Source organism: Monopterus albus, unplaced genomic scaffold (genome assembly GCF_001952655.1).
Source record: "Monopterus albus unplaced genomic scaffold, M_albus_1.0 scaffold273.1, whole genome shotgun sequence".
NCBI lineage: Eukaryota > Metazoa > Chordata > Actinopteri > Synbranchiformes > Synbranchidae > Monopterus > Monopterus albus.
This window is the reverse complement of record NW_018128153.1, coordinates 509,159-522,667: the sequence shown is the minus strand read 5'-3', so window position 1 is coordinate 522,667 and position 13,509 is coordinate 509,159. Positions and strand designations below refer to the sequence as shown.

General features: G+C 39.4%; 1 protein-coding gene across 1 annotated transcript in view; it reads right to left on the bottom strand.

Moving 5' to 3' along the window:
* Positions 1-387: 387 nt before the first annotated feature.
* Positions 388-13,509, bottom strand: part of abca3b (ATP-binding cassette, sub-family A (ABC1), member 3b) — a 32,247-nt gene continuing 19,125 nt past the window's right edge. Inside the window, exons 17-31 of the mRNA XM_020622131.1 lie at positions 12,209-12,307; positions 10,340-10,538; positions 9,292-9,598; positions 8,935-9,208; positions 8,088-8,292; positions 7,716-7,935; positions 7,334-7,492; positions 6,080-6,252; positions 4,736-4,870; positions 4,413-4,607; positions 3,718-3,905; positions 3,424-3,594; positions 2,974-3,170; positions 2,532-2,605; positions 388-2,118 (exon numbers count right to left, since the gene is read on the bottom strand). Of these exons, the coding sequence (XP_020477787.1) occupies positions 1,987-2,118; positions 2,532-2,605; positions 2,974-3,170; positions 3,424-3,594; positions 3,718-3,905; positions 4,413-4,607; positions 4,736-4,870; positions 6,080-6,252; positions 7,334-7,492; positions 7,716-7,935; positions 8,088-8,292; positions 8,935-9,208; positions 9,292-9,598; positions 10,340-10,538; positions 12,209-12,307 (2,728 nt within the window). The 3' untranslated portion in view covers positions 388-1,986. The remainder of the gene's footprint in view (positions 2,119-2,531; positions 2,606-2,973; positions 3,171-3,423; positions 3,595-3,717; positions 3,906-4,412; positions 4,608-4,735; positions 4,871-6,079; positions 6,253-7,333; positions 7,493-7,715; positions 7,936-8,087; positions 8,293-8,934; positions 9,209-9,291; positions 9,599-10,339; positions 10,539-12,208; positions 12,308-13,509) is intronic.

The following is a 13,509-nucleotide window of genomic DNA, read 5'->3' as shown; positions in this document are numbered from 1 at the left end:
ATTCCAGTCCAACTAACAACATTGTAGATAAGTCAAAAAACAAAGGCAAGCATGTCATGGACCCTTTAAATCACACTATTTGTGCAAATACACAAACAAATGTAATAAAACTCAAGAATATGACCTTATATCCTGTAAAGAACAATAAGCCACATGTCTGTGTCTTCCTGGAATGTCAGTCTCTAGTTTTTTTTTCTCCACAAAACACAAATACACAAAAGAGCTGTGAATCATATTTAGCTGATAGTACAACTGATGTATGTCAGAGCCTTCTGCTTTCATGTAAGACAGTAAATTCATTCATCTTACATCTGTGAATCCAGGATTTTTTCAAAACTAGGAATGTGCACACTAGAGTTAGTGAATGCTAACTGATCCAAAATTCTAATATTGATATTAAAGTTAAAATAAAGTTCTGGGAGTGTGATAAACGGGCATCTTCTGAGCATTATAAAAAAAGGACCAAACAGTGACCATTCTTTCTCCAATTTGTCTGCAGAGGCCTTAGTTAAATGTTACTATCCATCCCATTGATGGGCCTTATTAATGAATATCTTGGCATTCCCTAAAGGAGCAGCTCCACATTAAAGATGACAGAAAAGAAAGGTTTGTCCACTGCACAGTAGCAATCTCTTGGTTAACATATTTAAGGACTATAGCACTATTTTAATATAATCTGGATGAATTCAGGATTCATAGTGTATATTCCCATACTCTTACTCACGTGCCTAACCTTAAACTAAGTTGTCAACCTAAAATTGTCACAGTGCAAGTGTGTAAGAAGGTTGTAGCCCCTTCAGTGTGAGGAATACCAAGCGCACACACACACACACACACACACAGGTGTACTCAGTGAAATGCATAGCTGCAGAAAACCAAAGAAGAATGTGCAAAAACAGCCTTGTTGTTCTAGGTCCACATCAGCCACATGCAGTCTGATGCAGCTTGACTACAGATCAACACCTCCAACTTTACTGCAACAGCAGCAACAGTAGAAAATAATCTCCTGCATCACACAACAATTTCAATATTTCTTCCATGTGAACTTTAACAGTTGAATATGGTATCACACTTGCTTTAACTTGTTTGGCAGCAAGAACAAAATTCACAAGCCGAACAGCGGAGGGATACAAAATGTAGTCACAGGGCTGCATGTACTCTGAGGATAAATCCTCAATAATGAATCATGCACTCGCAATTTTATGTATACATTCATCAGTGAACTCACAACAGTCCTGAAATGAGTAAAAGTTCTGCTCTGGGCTGAATGACTAAGTGGTTTTAGGACCATGAATCTCTCACATTATTTACATCTGGCAACAACATTAAGAGGCTCTTGAGGTGCAGGTGTTTTGTACAGGGCAATGAACAGAAATGAAAACTGTCAGTTAGATAAGGCTCACATCTGTGCAACAATTTCATAAACATATCAAATGGAGTTCATTCTCTTGTGATGATTGATGATTTAGAAACATGATCAACTAATATAAAATCATAAATAACACAAATCTGCACATACATAAGTGCACACATACACACAAACAAACCCTGTCACATACAATTAAGTGTAGTGGTAGTGTTTAATGAGTGCTGACATTGTGTTTGACCTCATTAAAAAAGTGCAGCACTCAAGAGTTCATTACTTGTTATAATCAGCATCCCCACATGTCTGAATTCCAATTTTTTACACAACAACAGAGGCATGAATAATTCAACAAAGATGCACCAACATGATAGAGTAGCAGAAATGTTGGATTTGATGTTTAGGGGCTGGCCCTGTGTGTATGTGTATGTGTGTGTGTGTGTGTGTGTGTGTGTGTGTGTGTGTGTGTGTGTTTTGGTCAAAGTAAAAATGGAGCTGGAAATAAACCATGCTCTGCTCCAGTCTGTGTAAACACCTGCTGTGTAATGGAGACAAGTCCATATACACAGGTTCTGCACGTTCTGTAGAAAATAAACGATGGATGGATGGAGCCCTCGCTCCAGCTACTTCCTGCCACTCTCTGTGCAGTGCTGGAACTGGGCAAAGCTGAGGAACACCTGCTCCAGTGATATCTGGCTCACACAGTAGTCTTCAATGTGGTATTTCTCTTTGGCTGCCTCCAAAGTGCCAAACACCTAGATGGGAACAAAGAATATGGAGAGACGATGTAGAAAAGTGTGATGTGAACATGTCTCTGGTGTTACCGAAGAATTTGTGCAAATGTCAAAATTTAAAGCTGCAATCTGCATCTTTTGTATCTCTGAGCTATTCAGTGTTGTCTGTGGCATTTTGGAGGTACTACCATACTGTGAACATGTGAAATAAACACTGGTTAAAACATATCAATGCATTTTTTTTAAATCACAGACTGACACATACAAAAAGAGGAGATTAGAAAGTACTTCCTACAAAACTGCAGCTCAGATAATTGAAAGTTACTGTGCATTACTTTGTCCACTAGAGGGAGCTCTAACACAGCACAGGCACAGTACATCGAAGGATTCCCTGATCAGAGCCACTTTTTAAATTGTAAAATCGATTACAGTACCTGGGCCCAGGTTAGTGTTTTGTCAGTCAAATGATAGTGCACCATTCCCTGGTGTTCATCCTTTAGTTGACTTCCTGTTGTGGGAGAACATTCACACAGTTACATCTGCTTTGATATTCTTAACAATGACAGATCACTTTGACAGCAAATGAACAACAATATCTTAACAGTGTATAGAAAAATTCTAGAAATCTACAGAGAAACATTTTTGGCATGGTTATATTAAGCACAGATGTAAGTACAGCTACAATAATACATTTTGTTTTGTTGCTTTGCATAATAAAGCATTAAGACCCTGAAAACAGCATTTAAATTATGGTTACGTTTTATTTTCTCTTTCTATTACACAGATCTTCAATTTAATTTGACTAATTTCAATTGTTTATACTTCTAATTATCTTTATAGTTCATATTTTAAATGCTAAAATAAATGTTAACTGACCTGGAAAGGTGCTCTCAATGAAGTCTTTAAACAGCTGCAGATCTCTGTCCTCCAGCTCAGTCTCTATGTGCATTTTAGCCAGCAGGGTGTAGCCACTGCCAAACTTGCTCTTCAGGTGTTGGGGACTCCCGAGGCACTTGAACTGACCATTGACCATCACTGCCAGCCTGGTACACAGGGCCTCACACTCCTCCATACTGGTCAGAGATCACATCATATCAAGATAAGAGCAGTACGACGTCTTTTAACCAATTCCCGGTGTTGTAAGAAGTATTTTTAGAAAAATTATCATTAATGCACTGTAAGAACATTCCATTACAAAAGACTTAGAATTAAAATATTACCTAAGCTAAATTACAGATGCATGGGAGTATTATACTTGAGTAAATGTACTTTGTTAACTTATTGGACTACTTACTACTGATACCTAATACACACTACAAATCTTACCTGTGAGAAGTGATGATTATGGCCTTGCCAGACTCTCGTGTGCGTGTAACAGCATCCCACAGCAGCCTCCTGGCCACAGGGTCCATCCCAGTTGAAGGTTCATCCAGGAAGATGACTGGAGGCCCACCAATCAGAGCCATACCCGCACTCAGCTTCCGCTTGTTACCACCGCTACATATGTTAATGAAGGTGACATATTATTTACACACACTTCCTCAACATAATAAGGTGTTATTCGTGCCGATATGTTGCACATGGCTCAGACTTTTCTCTCTGAACCTACAGTCTACCTACCTGTAGTTGCGGACCAGTTTATCAGCATGAGGCTCGAGCAGCAGCGACCTCAGGACGTTCTCCACACAGCCAGACACATACTTCTCTGGTATTCCTCTGAGCCTGGCATACATGCTGAGAGTTTCTCTTCCTGTCATGTGGTCCAATACAGCATCAAACTGAGGACAGTAACCAATGCGCTGCTGTACCTGCAGTGCAGAGATAAATGTTCCCTTTCAAATCTTTTATGTATTTAAAACAATGCATCTCCACATTGAAGAACTTAATGTGCCCATGGCATGATCATTTCCAGCCATTTCATTTTTAATCTTGGGTACCTCTAGATTAGCTTTGTATCCATCAGAACTCCAAATAGTCTGTAATTATTTCAAAACAACAAAACCTGGTATCACAAGGAGAGTGCACAACTCCTGCTGCTGGTCGGGAAGCTACGACAATGCATATACAAAAAAAACTTTGACAAATAAGCTGCGCTTTTGACAGTGACAATACCTCAAATCTTACCTGACATGTTGAAGCCAGAATATGAAAGTGGACGGAACGACGAACCACAACAGCAATAATTAATTTGAATTACTCCTCCATAGAAAACACAGAAATGCAAGCCCTGGGCACTTTAAATCCAAAGGCTGCACTACTGAAGTGAATTAATCTTTGAATTTGGTTAAACAGCCTTTCCCTCCATCTGCTCCTACCTTCTTAATGTCTCTCAAGATGCTGTATCCATCAATGTAAGCATCCCCAGAGGTAACACTCTCATCACCTGTCAGCATCTTAAAGGTTGTGGTCTTCCCTGCTCCATTGAAGCCCAGGAGGCCAAAACACTCCCCTTTACCTACGGCAAGAGACAGCCTGTCTACAGCCAGAATATTTGTCCCACTGCTGTACACCTGCGAAGGAGAAATAACAGCGGGTCTCTTCCACCTTTTCATATCTCACAAAGACAAACTTTGTGTCACACATATTTCAACACTGAGGCATTCTGTCTCAAAAAACATTCAGACCTATGAATACACACCTTGCTGAGCTCCTGCAGTATGAGCGGGCTACCAACCATAGACTCCACTACAGGCTGGCACTCCAGGACCCTCTTCCTCTCATCAGCCACGTCTCTGTCCTCTTGAAGGACCGCTGAATCCTCTATTAGAGGTAACTAGCACACATGCGCACCAATGAGTAAGATGAAAATGTATAATAATAATAATAATAACTACATAAAATAAAACACCACCCCCACTTCACAGTAAGAGTTATAAGATGTTGCCACAGGTCTTTTACTATGTCACAGTAGTGTACGGGGGGGAAGGCCAAAATAATACACATACTTAATGATTAGGCAAGATCAGCTCAGTTGTACAACAGATGGAGCCTGGAGAAACTGTAATCTTTGACGCATGACTGTTCGCATATGTGCGTTCATATACAGTATACACATACTGTATATTAATATTTATACACACATAAGGTGAATCCCAATTCAGTTATTTTAATCAATCCTTGATCACCCAGAAGTCGTTTCGGTCTGCCATGATAAGGGACGTCCCAAAGCTCTCATTTCTGCCTGGAGGAGCTATAACCGAGGATACACAAGTGCAGCCTTCGTGGAAGTTCATTACAGATTGACATGACTCTTTATCGGAAATTAGTTTGTGACTGGACACTTTATACAAGGATCGGAGGAAAGGAAGTCACGTGTCAGTTAAAACCTCAATTCATCTCTCCTTGCATCTAACATGGGTGGGACTAAGATGTAAGGAAAAGACAAGTGAGGGAAATGTGGATGTAATTAGTGGAATTGGGATTCACCTATCGACTATTTGATTAGTTTATTTGTTTCCACTCTAGATGCATGTTCCAAAACAGAACAGAAGTGTTTCCTGAATCATTTGGAGAGGTTTCAGTCTTTCTAATGAAACAGACAATTCTTAAATGTCAACAAAATCCCTTTAGTCTCAGTGCTGATTAATGCAGAGGTGGTAACAGAATTTCAAGTGACAAGAGCCTCAAGCAACCACTTGCTGCCTCTTCTCCCTGATGAAGTGCAGCCCATTATAATGAATCAGTATGTGGGTTATTAACTGATGCACCCCCAAAAATAAAACATTTAATCTAATCTACACGATTAGAGAAAAATCACTTTGCTCTAGTTGTCTTTAAAAATGTTGCTTTTCACAGACGTCTGTCTGAATCTATTCAACTACAAATTGAAAACAGTTTCACAGAGAGGCCTCCTACACAGTGCAAGCAGTGGCTGCAAGGAAATTTCTGATGAAAATGGAAAGTCTGTACTGACCAAAAAAAAAAAAAAAAAACAAGAAAAAGACAAACACCGCCTTGTTTACTGCTCCCACAGTTCATCTACCTGTTTGCGTCTTCGGCACAGGGAGGTGAGGAGCCGCCAGAGAGTACGGACACACTGCAGCTCAATGACAAAGAGCAGAATAATGAAGACTAGTCCCTGAATTGAAAGGGCCACAAGGAAGCGTCCCACACCAGGCTCCAACATAGAGAAGTAGTTTAGCTGGTATGTGATGTCTAAAAGCAGAGAAACAATAAATTAATGCTTTTTATTTTTTTGGTAATTAGAAACATGGAAATTGGATTACAAAAAAAAAAAATCCAATTTGCAGGTTCAACAGTTTTTTGTGACAGTGAAGAATACGGTGCATAATGGCAAATGTAGATCAGTTGTTTTCACCCATATTTATCTCTACTGTCTATTTCCAAAGGTATCGTAGCTGTCCTAGTTTAACACTGTCCTAGTCAAACTGAATTTGTAACAAAAATATAACTTTTGAACATGTAGATATATAAAATGCAAATTTAAATTTATTTAAATTTCTAGGCACATATACCTCCCAGGATGGGAGTGTCACATGGAGTGTCAACACAACTGTAATATTTAAGAAGACACAGCAGAGGCTTTATTTTTTTCCCCACTGCAAAAAGTCAATTTGTCTCAACAGCTGCTGGTGTCCACCTATCACTGCTCTGTTGAGAGCATACCATCCTGCTGTATCTTTGTATGGTATGCTAGTAGCACAGCATCTGAAGGGAAATGGATCAAGACAGTCAAAGTAGCGCAAGACTTTACCAGCTCAGTTACCCTCATTAAAGAACATCTACACATCCCGCTGTCTACGATGCACAGAAAACATATCAAGGACTCATCTCATCCAGGTAACCACTCGTTCATACTGCCGCTATATAGAAGGCGACATAGGTCCATTAAAACCTGCACTTCCAGATTACTAAACAGTTTTTACCTACAGGCCATTAAGGCTATGAGAGTGTACAGTTACTATATTTGAACGGTTTATTATTTGTATCTATTCTTATCCACTTCTGCCATGTATTACTATTATTGTTGTCATATATTTATTATATCCACATTCATAGGGTCTATCATTATCATTGTCACTATAAAAATCACCATCATCTTTCCAATGCATGTGTAATACTGCCACCCTCATAAGGATTTATTTTTATAATTACGCCTTCTATATCATATATCCATCACAACATAAATGTCAAATCTAAACGCATGCACTGTGCCATTCTATAGCAAAAGCAAGGACCTTATTGTTCTCTGAGGGAATATTTAGGCTGTACTTACTCAAGTACTTGCAGATTTCCTTGCTAATAGGGCTGGAGGTGCAAAACGAGATGAATTCATAGTTCTGGTAGAACTGACTGAAGGACATGCCCAGGCAGTAGTTTGGAAAGATCAGGAACACCTTATCAAGTAAGTGAGAGAGGTCCTGCAGGTTCAACTCTGGAGAACAAATTCATAAACAGTCAACATGAATGTGTTCAAGATGTCAACCACTGTTCAAACATGTAAAACTAGCACATAATATATTGGCCCTAATATAACATTTTCACATTTTTAATAGAAATTACAGTATAAAAATAGGAGTCATATTCTATTGTCTTATAACTGGCAACATATTATATTATGGCCAATGCTGCAATTTTGAGACAGTGTCTCCTCTCACCTGGGATGGTCATGATGGTGACAGCCAGGAAGGTGGCTGTGCCAGAGATCATGTTGAAGATGGTGAGGCGAGTGTAGGCAGTAGCAGCAGTGGAGAAGAAAAAGCTCAGAAGATACATAAGAGGCACAACAGCCCAGCCATAGAGCAGCAGTATTAACAACACATCTACCAGGTGGTTATCCTCTACGAAGGCCTCAACTCCAAATGCCCTGAATACCACCTGAGAGCAAAACAAAGTTAAGATATGTCAGTGCACAATGCATTTATCAAGTCTATGCATACTGTGCTTTTAGCCTGGACAAATCAAACCAGTCTGTTTCTAACTAATCAGTCCCTGAGTAACTTCCTAGTAATATCAATTGTCATACAAACCAGCATGAGAAGACAGGGCAGCAGGAAGTTGACTAGATCCCACAGCAGGGCTGACAGCCAGAAGTTTGACAGGTAGACACCGCTGACCTGCTGCACATGCTTGGATTTAATAGAGGACTCTGTAACAAGCAGCAGGGCAAAGGTGCTGGATAGGGAGGCCATACCATACATCAAGTTGATAGCAATGGCAAAGCCTGTCTTACTCCTACAGAGGAAAGAAAAGATGGAGACTGTTAAGGCAGAAAAGAATGGAGGAACTAGAAGAGGGTTGATGACATGAGAAAATTAAAGAGAAATTGTGCAAAGGAAGAGTTACAGCACATATCCAGCAGTTACATTGTGTCACACACAAAATGACTGGAGTTTAAATCTATCTTAAAATGCGTTTTGTAGTCGTTTTATTTTTTGGCACAAATTTACAATTCATCCTTCTTTAACCTCTTACATGGGAACACAAAGCCATTCAGTTAGTAGTGTAATGCTTCACAACTTGAGTGCAACAGAATGACTGACATTCGTATATGGAGGTGCGATGTTTGAAGTTCACTGGGGAAAATACTATTACCCTATTTTAGTGTATTGTGATTTTAATGCTTTGTTACCTTTATGTAACTTTTTTATTTTAAGACTAAATAAAGTGTTGGGAGGATTACACTAAAGTGTTCTTTCTGGCTTTTGACTCCTTACCTGACTCCAAAGGAGAGCTGCACAAGAATTCCTATATGCCTAGACTGTCTGTTTATGCATAAATGGCAAATAAAAATCTTGACCTGACTTGGAAGCTAAACTTTTTTTCTCATGCCACATGTTCTTAATATTATTCTTCCTCCCCCCCCCCTTCACTCACTCAGTGAGCTGGCTCTGAGCGATCTCAGACAGGTTGCGTGGCATGGGGTAATTGCCCATCTGGATGGAAGCCTCGGGCCCTGCTAGAAGTTTGAAGAGAGCATTGTCCACCATCATGAGGGCTGTGGCAGGTGTATGGTAGCCCTCATTATTGAAGTAGGCTGTTGCTTCTGCAAAGTGACTGCTGCTGCCACGGAAAGCAGCACCCACCACGCAACGCTCATTAAAGACGCCGCCCTCTTCCTCTGCCTGGGTCAGGATGTAATCAGTAAAGTCTGAGGGAAGCAAGAGTAATGGGTTTCATTAAACACCTAGCGAAACAGTCAAGCCATGTCCCTGTCTTTCTCTTTATGCTTACCAGTAATGTTGATGAGCTGGCCTAGCTGGGCAGAGAGCTGTGAACTGTATGTATATGCCAGGGCGGACGCCAGGGGACCTGACCCAGGCTGCAGAGCAACAGGCACCCTGGTGGGGCCATAGCGACTGAGTGCCAGCCTCAGCTGAGGAGCATTCTGGTGATTGGGAAAAGTGCGTACCACAACTAAAGCTACAACAGTGAAGACCAAAGGAACCAAGAACTGCGCCACCATCACTTTCCAGTTTCTCCAGCTGTACAGTGCCCTTTTCAGGAACATGGCATAAAACTGCTGCAGGTGCAGTCTGACCTGGCGGGGGAGAAAAGGGGGGCTGAAATGTGAGCATAATGAATGACAGTGGCGCCTGCAGCCATAATCCTGTACACACTGTGTGTATATTTTTCAAAATAGTTTTGCTCAAGTTTTACACCACTGCGTCTGGCGGTCATTGTGCACACATACATGCACTGACTTTACCTGTTGTCAATAAAATAACAGTACCAGGATGTGCAGGGTATTTTTTTGTTCATCATGGCTCGTGAGCTGCATTCGTGTATTATTTTGTGGACTAATTATTGGATTTAAGTGTCAGATCATTGATTTTGAAAGGGCGGCTGGTGTGCACCTCCCAAGCGCAATGCTGGTCACTGTGTGGAAATTTAGTATGGCAGGTGTTGATGAGAGAGAGGCTGCTGAACTGAATGAGCTATGGAGGTGCTGCTCAGAGCCAGTGTGCATGTTGCACTTACTCCAAGCTGTGCAGGGCTCACATTATTATGAGAAAATGCAGTAGGCTATGTTGTTATAACGACAAAATAGCTATTTAAATACCTCTGTAGTTATAACAAGAAAATATAGTATGTTGTAATAACATGAAAAATAGATTTTAACATGAAAGTATTTCATAAAAATGAGCAAAGTATCTTGTTATAATGAGAAAAGTTTCTCATTAAAACAAGATTTACGCTGCTGTAGGCAGTTCTTATGTGTACTATGAAATATAATCCTCTAGGCGCCACTGATGAATGAGTTTGCTTCTTCTTATCTTACCCCTGTGTTCAGCTTGATATTGGAGCAGTCCTCTGAAATGAGCGTGCCACTGTCTGTGAAGTCGGTGACATCGGTCATGCCGCTGATGCTGCTAGCATCATCTGTTGTCCAGTCATGGGAGCGTCTCTCATGTTGGTACTGCAAGGCCGGCAGCTGGATAGCCTGGACGTCCAAACTAGAGTCCACCAACTTTCCCACTCTGATAAACACAAATTATGCCACGATTATTCAATTATTTATTGAAAAGCAGCATCAGAAGTTGACTTAAATATGAAGCCTTCAGTGCAAAAATTAAAACTAATCTCAGCAAAGAAATAACTGCTACTTTCAAACTCTTTGCTAAAATTAAAGTTGAGCATAAGTTTATTCATTGTTGTGTTTTTTATAATTCATGATGAAGTTCAGAAAGAATAGTGGGTCCAATATTTTTTACCTTTTTATCCAATTCAGCATCACAGTAAGTTGAAGAAAGCAAATCAAATATCAAATTATCAATGATCGCCTTAATCAAGGCACCTACTTTACACAGGAGGGCAGATCCAACCGTATTAGACACCTTTATCTCAACAGACCTCTGTGAACCTAAGTTCATAAATCTACAAATCAGTCTAGCCTTTCCACAGCTCGTCTGTGCAATTTAATAGCAGAATAATGAACAAAATAAGTAAATATAATTTTATAAAAAATGTCAGAACTCTGAGAGTATACCTCCTAAATGGCGACAACTCACAATTACAAAATTTTAACCTGATTTAGTTACAGACAAAATAGTTTAGTAATAGTGTTGGACATTAGCTGTTTATATCTTTGAAAACATGTTACAAGTGCTAAATTTGGTATTAATGATCACAAAGGAATCCGGAATAAAATAAAACAGTTTTAATGGCACAGTAGCAGTGTTGCTATCTACTGTAAGCGACAAGTCATTTTACATGGCTGCAAAAGACTCAACACCAGCAAAGAGCTGATGTTTGATGCTTAGCGTACAGTGTATGGACAGAACACACAGATGGACTCTCAGTTTGAGCTGTAAATAATGAGGCCTACGAGTACAATGTCATACATGTGTGCTAGCTGAAGTAGCATACAGAGCTAGGCGTCTTAAGTGGAAGCGCTCTTGTTCTTGTTGCCACAGATACACATCTAAAGTCCACAGGGAAACAGAAATAACTGCTCGGTAAGCAGCAGGCAGCTGGAACTGGGAGGTGTGAGCAAAGGAGAGACAATTAACATATCAGCCTTAGCATGGATTTATATGTAAACAACACTGTTTTTTTTGTTTTTTACACTAATTTGTGTTTCAGTGTTTAACCTTCTCTTTTATTATCTATTTTTTTCTAATTTAATTAACAGCTGAAAATGCTGATGAGAGGCCTTTATGCTAGAATCTCCTCTCCATTTCTAGCTTAGATTTGCTTTATTTGTGTGTATAAAATGGAAAAACTATCTCTAACCAATACCTTTTCTGTAATAATGTTTTGAGTAATTATCACTAAAAATTTGTGCTGGGAACGTTTTATTTCATGTATGTGGGGTAAAGAGAATTTTAAAGGTGGTAAACCAAGACAAAAATGAATGCACTGACAGGGAGCCAAAACATGGTGTTGACAAAATTTCCAGATTCCAACACAGATGATTGTACAATACTTACAATATCACGCATTGCTTAATTTGAACAGTATATTGAATCTGCTTTCTGTTGCATTAAAAGTTCTCTCCTTGTACATTTCACTGACTCTTATCTGTCCATAACCTGAACATATGTTTGTTTTCAAATGTGCCCAGCTGTAGGAGAGTTACACCCAGTGTCATATCCTGACATAGAAATTTAAAAGGACTGGGACACTCCCCATGTGATATTTCTCCTACCTTAGAAAAACCTCTTCCATTGTGGTTACTGAAGCTCCATAGCTGGCGATGCCCAGTTCCTCTCTGTTCATCTCCAGCTCAGCAAACAGCAGCTCAAACCTGAGAGAAAACACAAATGGTGTAAACCATGGAAAGGCATTATGGACTAATGCTAACACTCAATACAAGCACTTGATGAATGTAAACCTGCCAAATTTCATTGTCACTGTATGTTTAAATAAAACTGTATACTGCCTTAAATCTAATCACAGAACAATAGAAAGCACAATAGGAAGTCCAGTTTGTGGGGGTGGGGCAAGTCGTGGTAATTTTCAGTGCATAGAACAAAATCACAGGACATGGATATAAAAGAACAAACCCTGGCGGGACACAGAAATGTAGAAGACATGGTTAAATAAGATAGTGTCAAGTGTAAAACAACCACAACTTATCAGTATTTTATTTTGAAAAAAATAAACGCAATTTTAAAAAGTTAATGACCAGCAAAATACCATACTATATAAATAAATGCACTATATAAAAATATAACAATTCTGATATACAGTAAAATCTCATATAAAAGAGTATTCAAATAATGTGTCTTACTGTACCAATCAATGTTAAACTACGGTCAACAAACATCCAGACTTCCTGATTGATTTTTGACAATAAAACCTACCCATGAAGGAAACAATGCAAGACAACAGGTGCACATGGAGGTAGATATTAGTCTGCCTTGACTAGGAAACTGGGGACATTACAAAATAAAATCCAGTCTGTAATAGATCTGTAAGCCTGTATCGAATGGCCATGCCACTGAGGTAAATAAAGTTATTTTTGCATAATGCGATGAAAAACAAAACAAAAAGCCGCTAATGTAAGTAAGCTGAGCCATACCGTATACTTCTAATACTCCCCTTAGTGGATTATATTGCTACTAACATTCAACACTGAAAGAACCATGTTGTTCTAAAACAGAGATTAATTAAGTAATGAACTGTTAGTTATAAATGAAGTGAGTGTGGGAATTATACAGTATCGCTGCAGCTTTAACTTGTTTGCCTTCAGATAGCATTGACATGCCAATTTAAAATATTTAATTATATGGAGAGTAAATTCCATGTGTAAACAGCCAAGGAAGCTGGGGGGTGCAGCTGGAGGGACTGTTACCAGGCCAACTGCCTGTCACCTATAGCACACACAGACCGCCACTGTCTTTATAAATATTAATCTGTATAAAAGCATGCTAATCAATGTTATGAGTTTGTGCTGTTTTATACATTTATTCATTCCGCATTTCGTAATCCATTTCTGGACATACT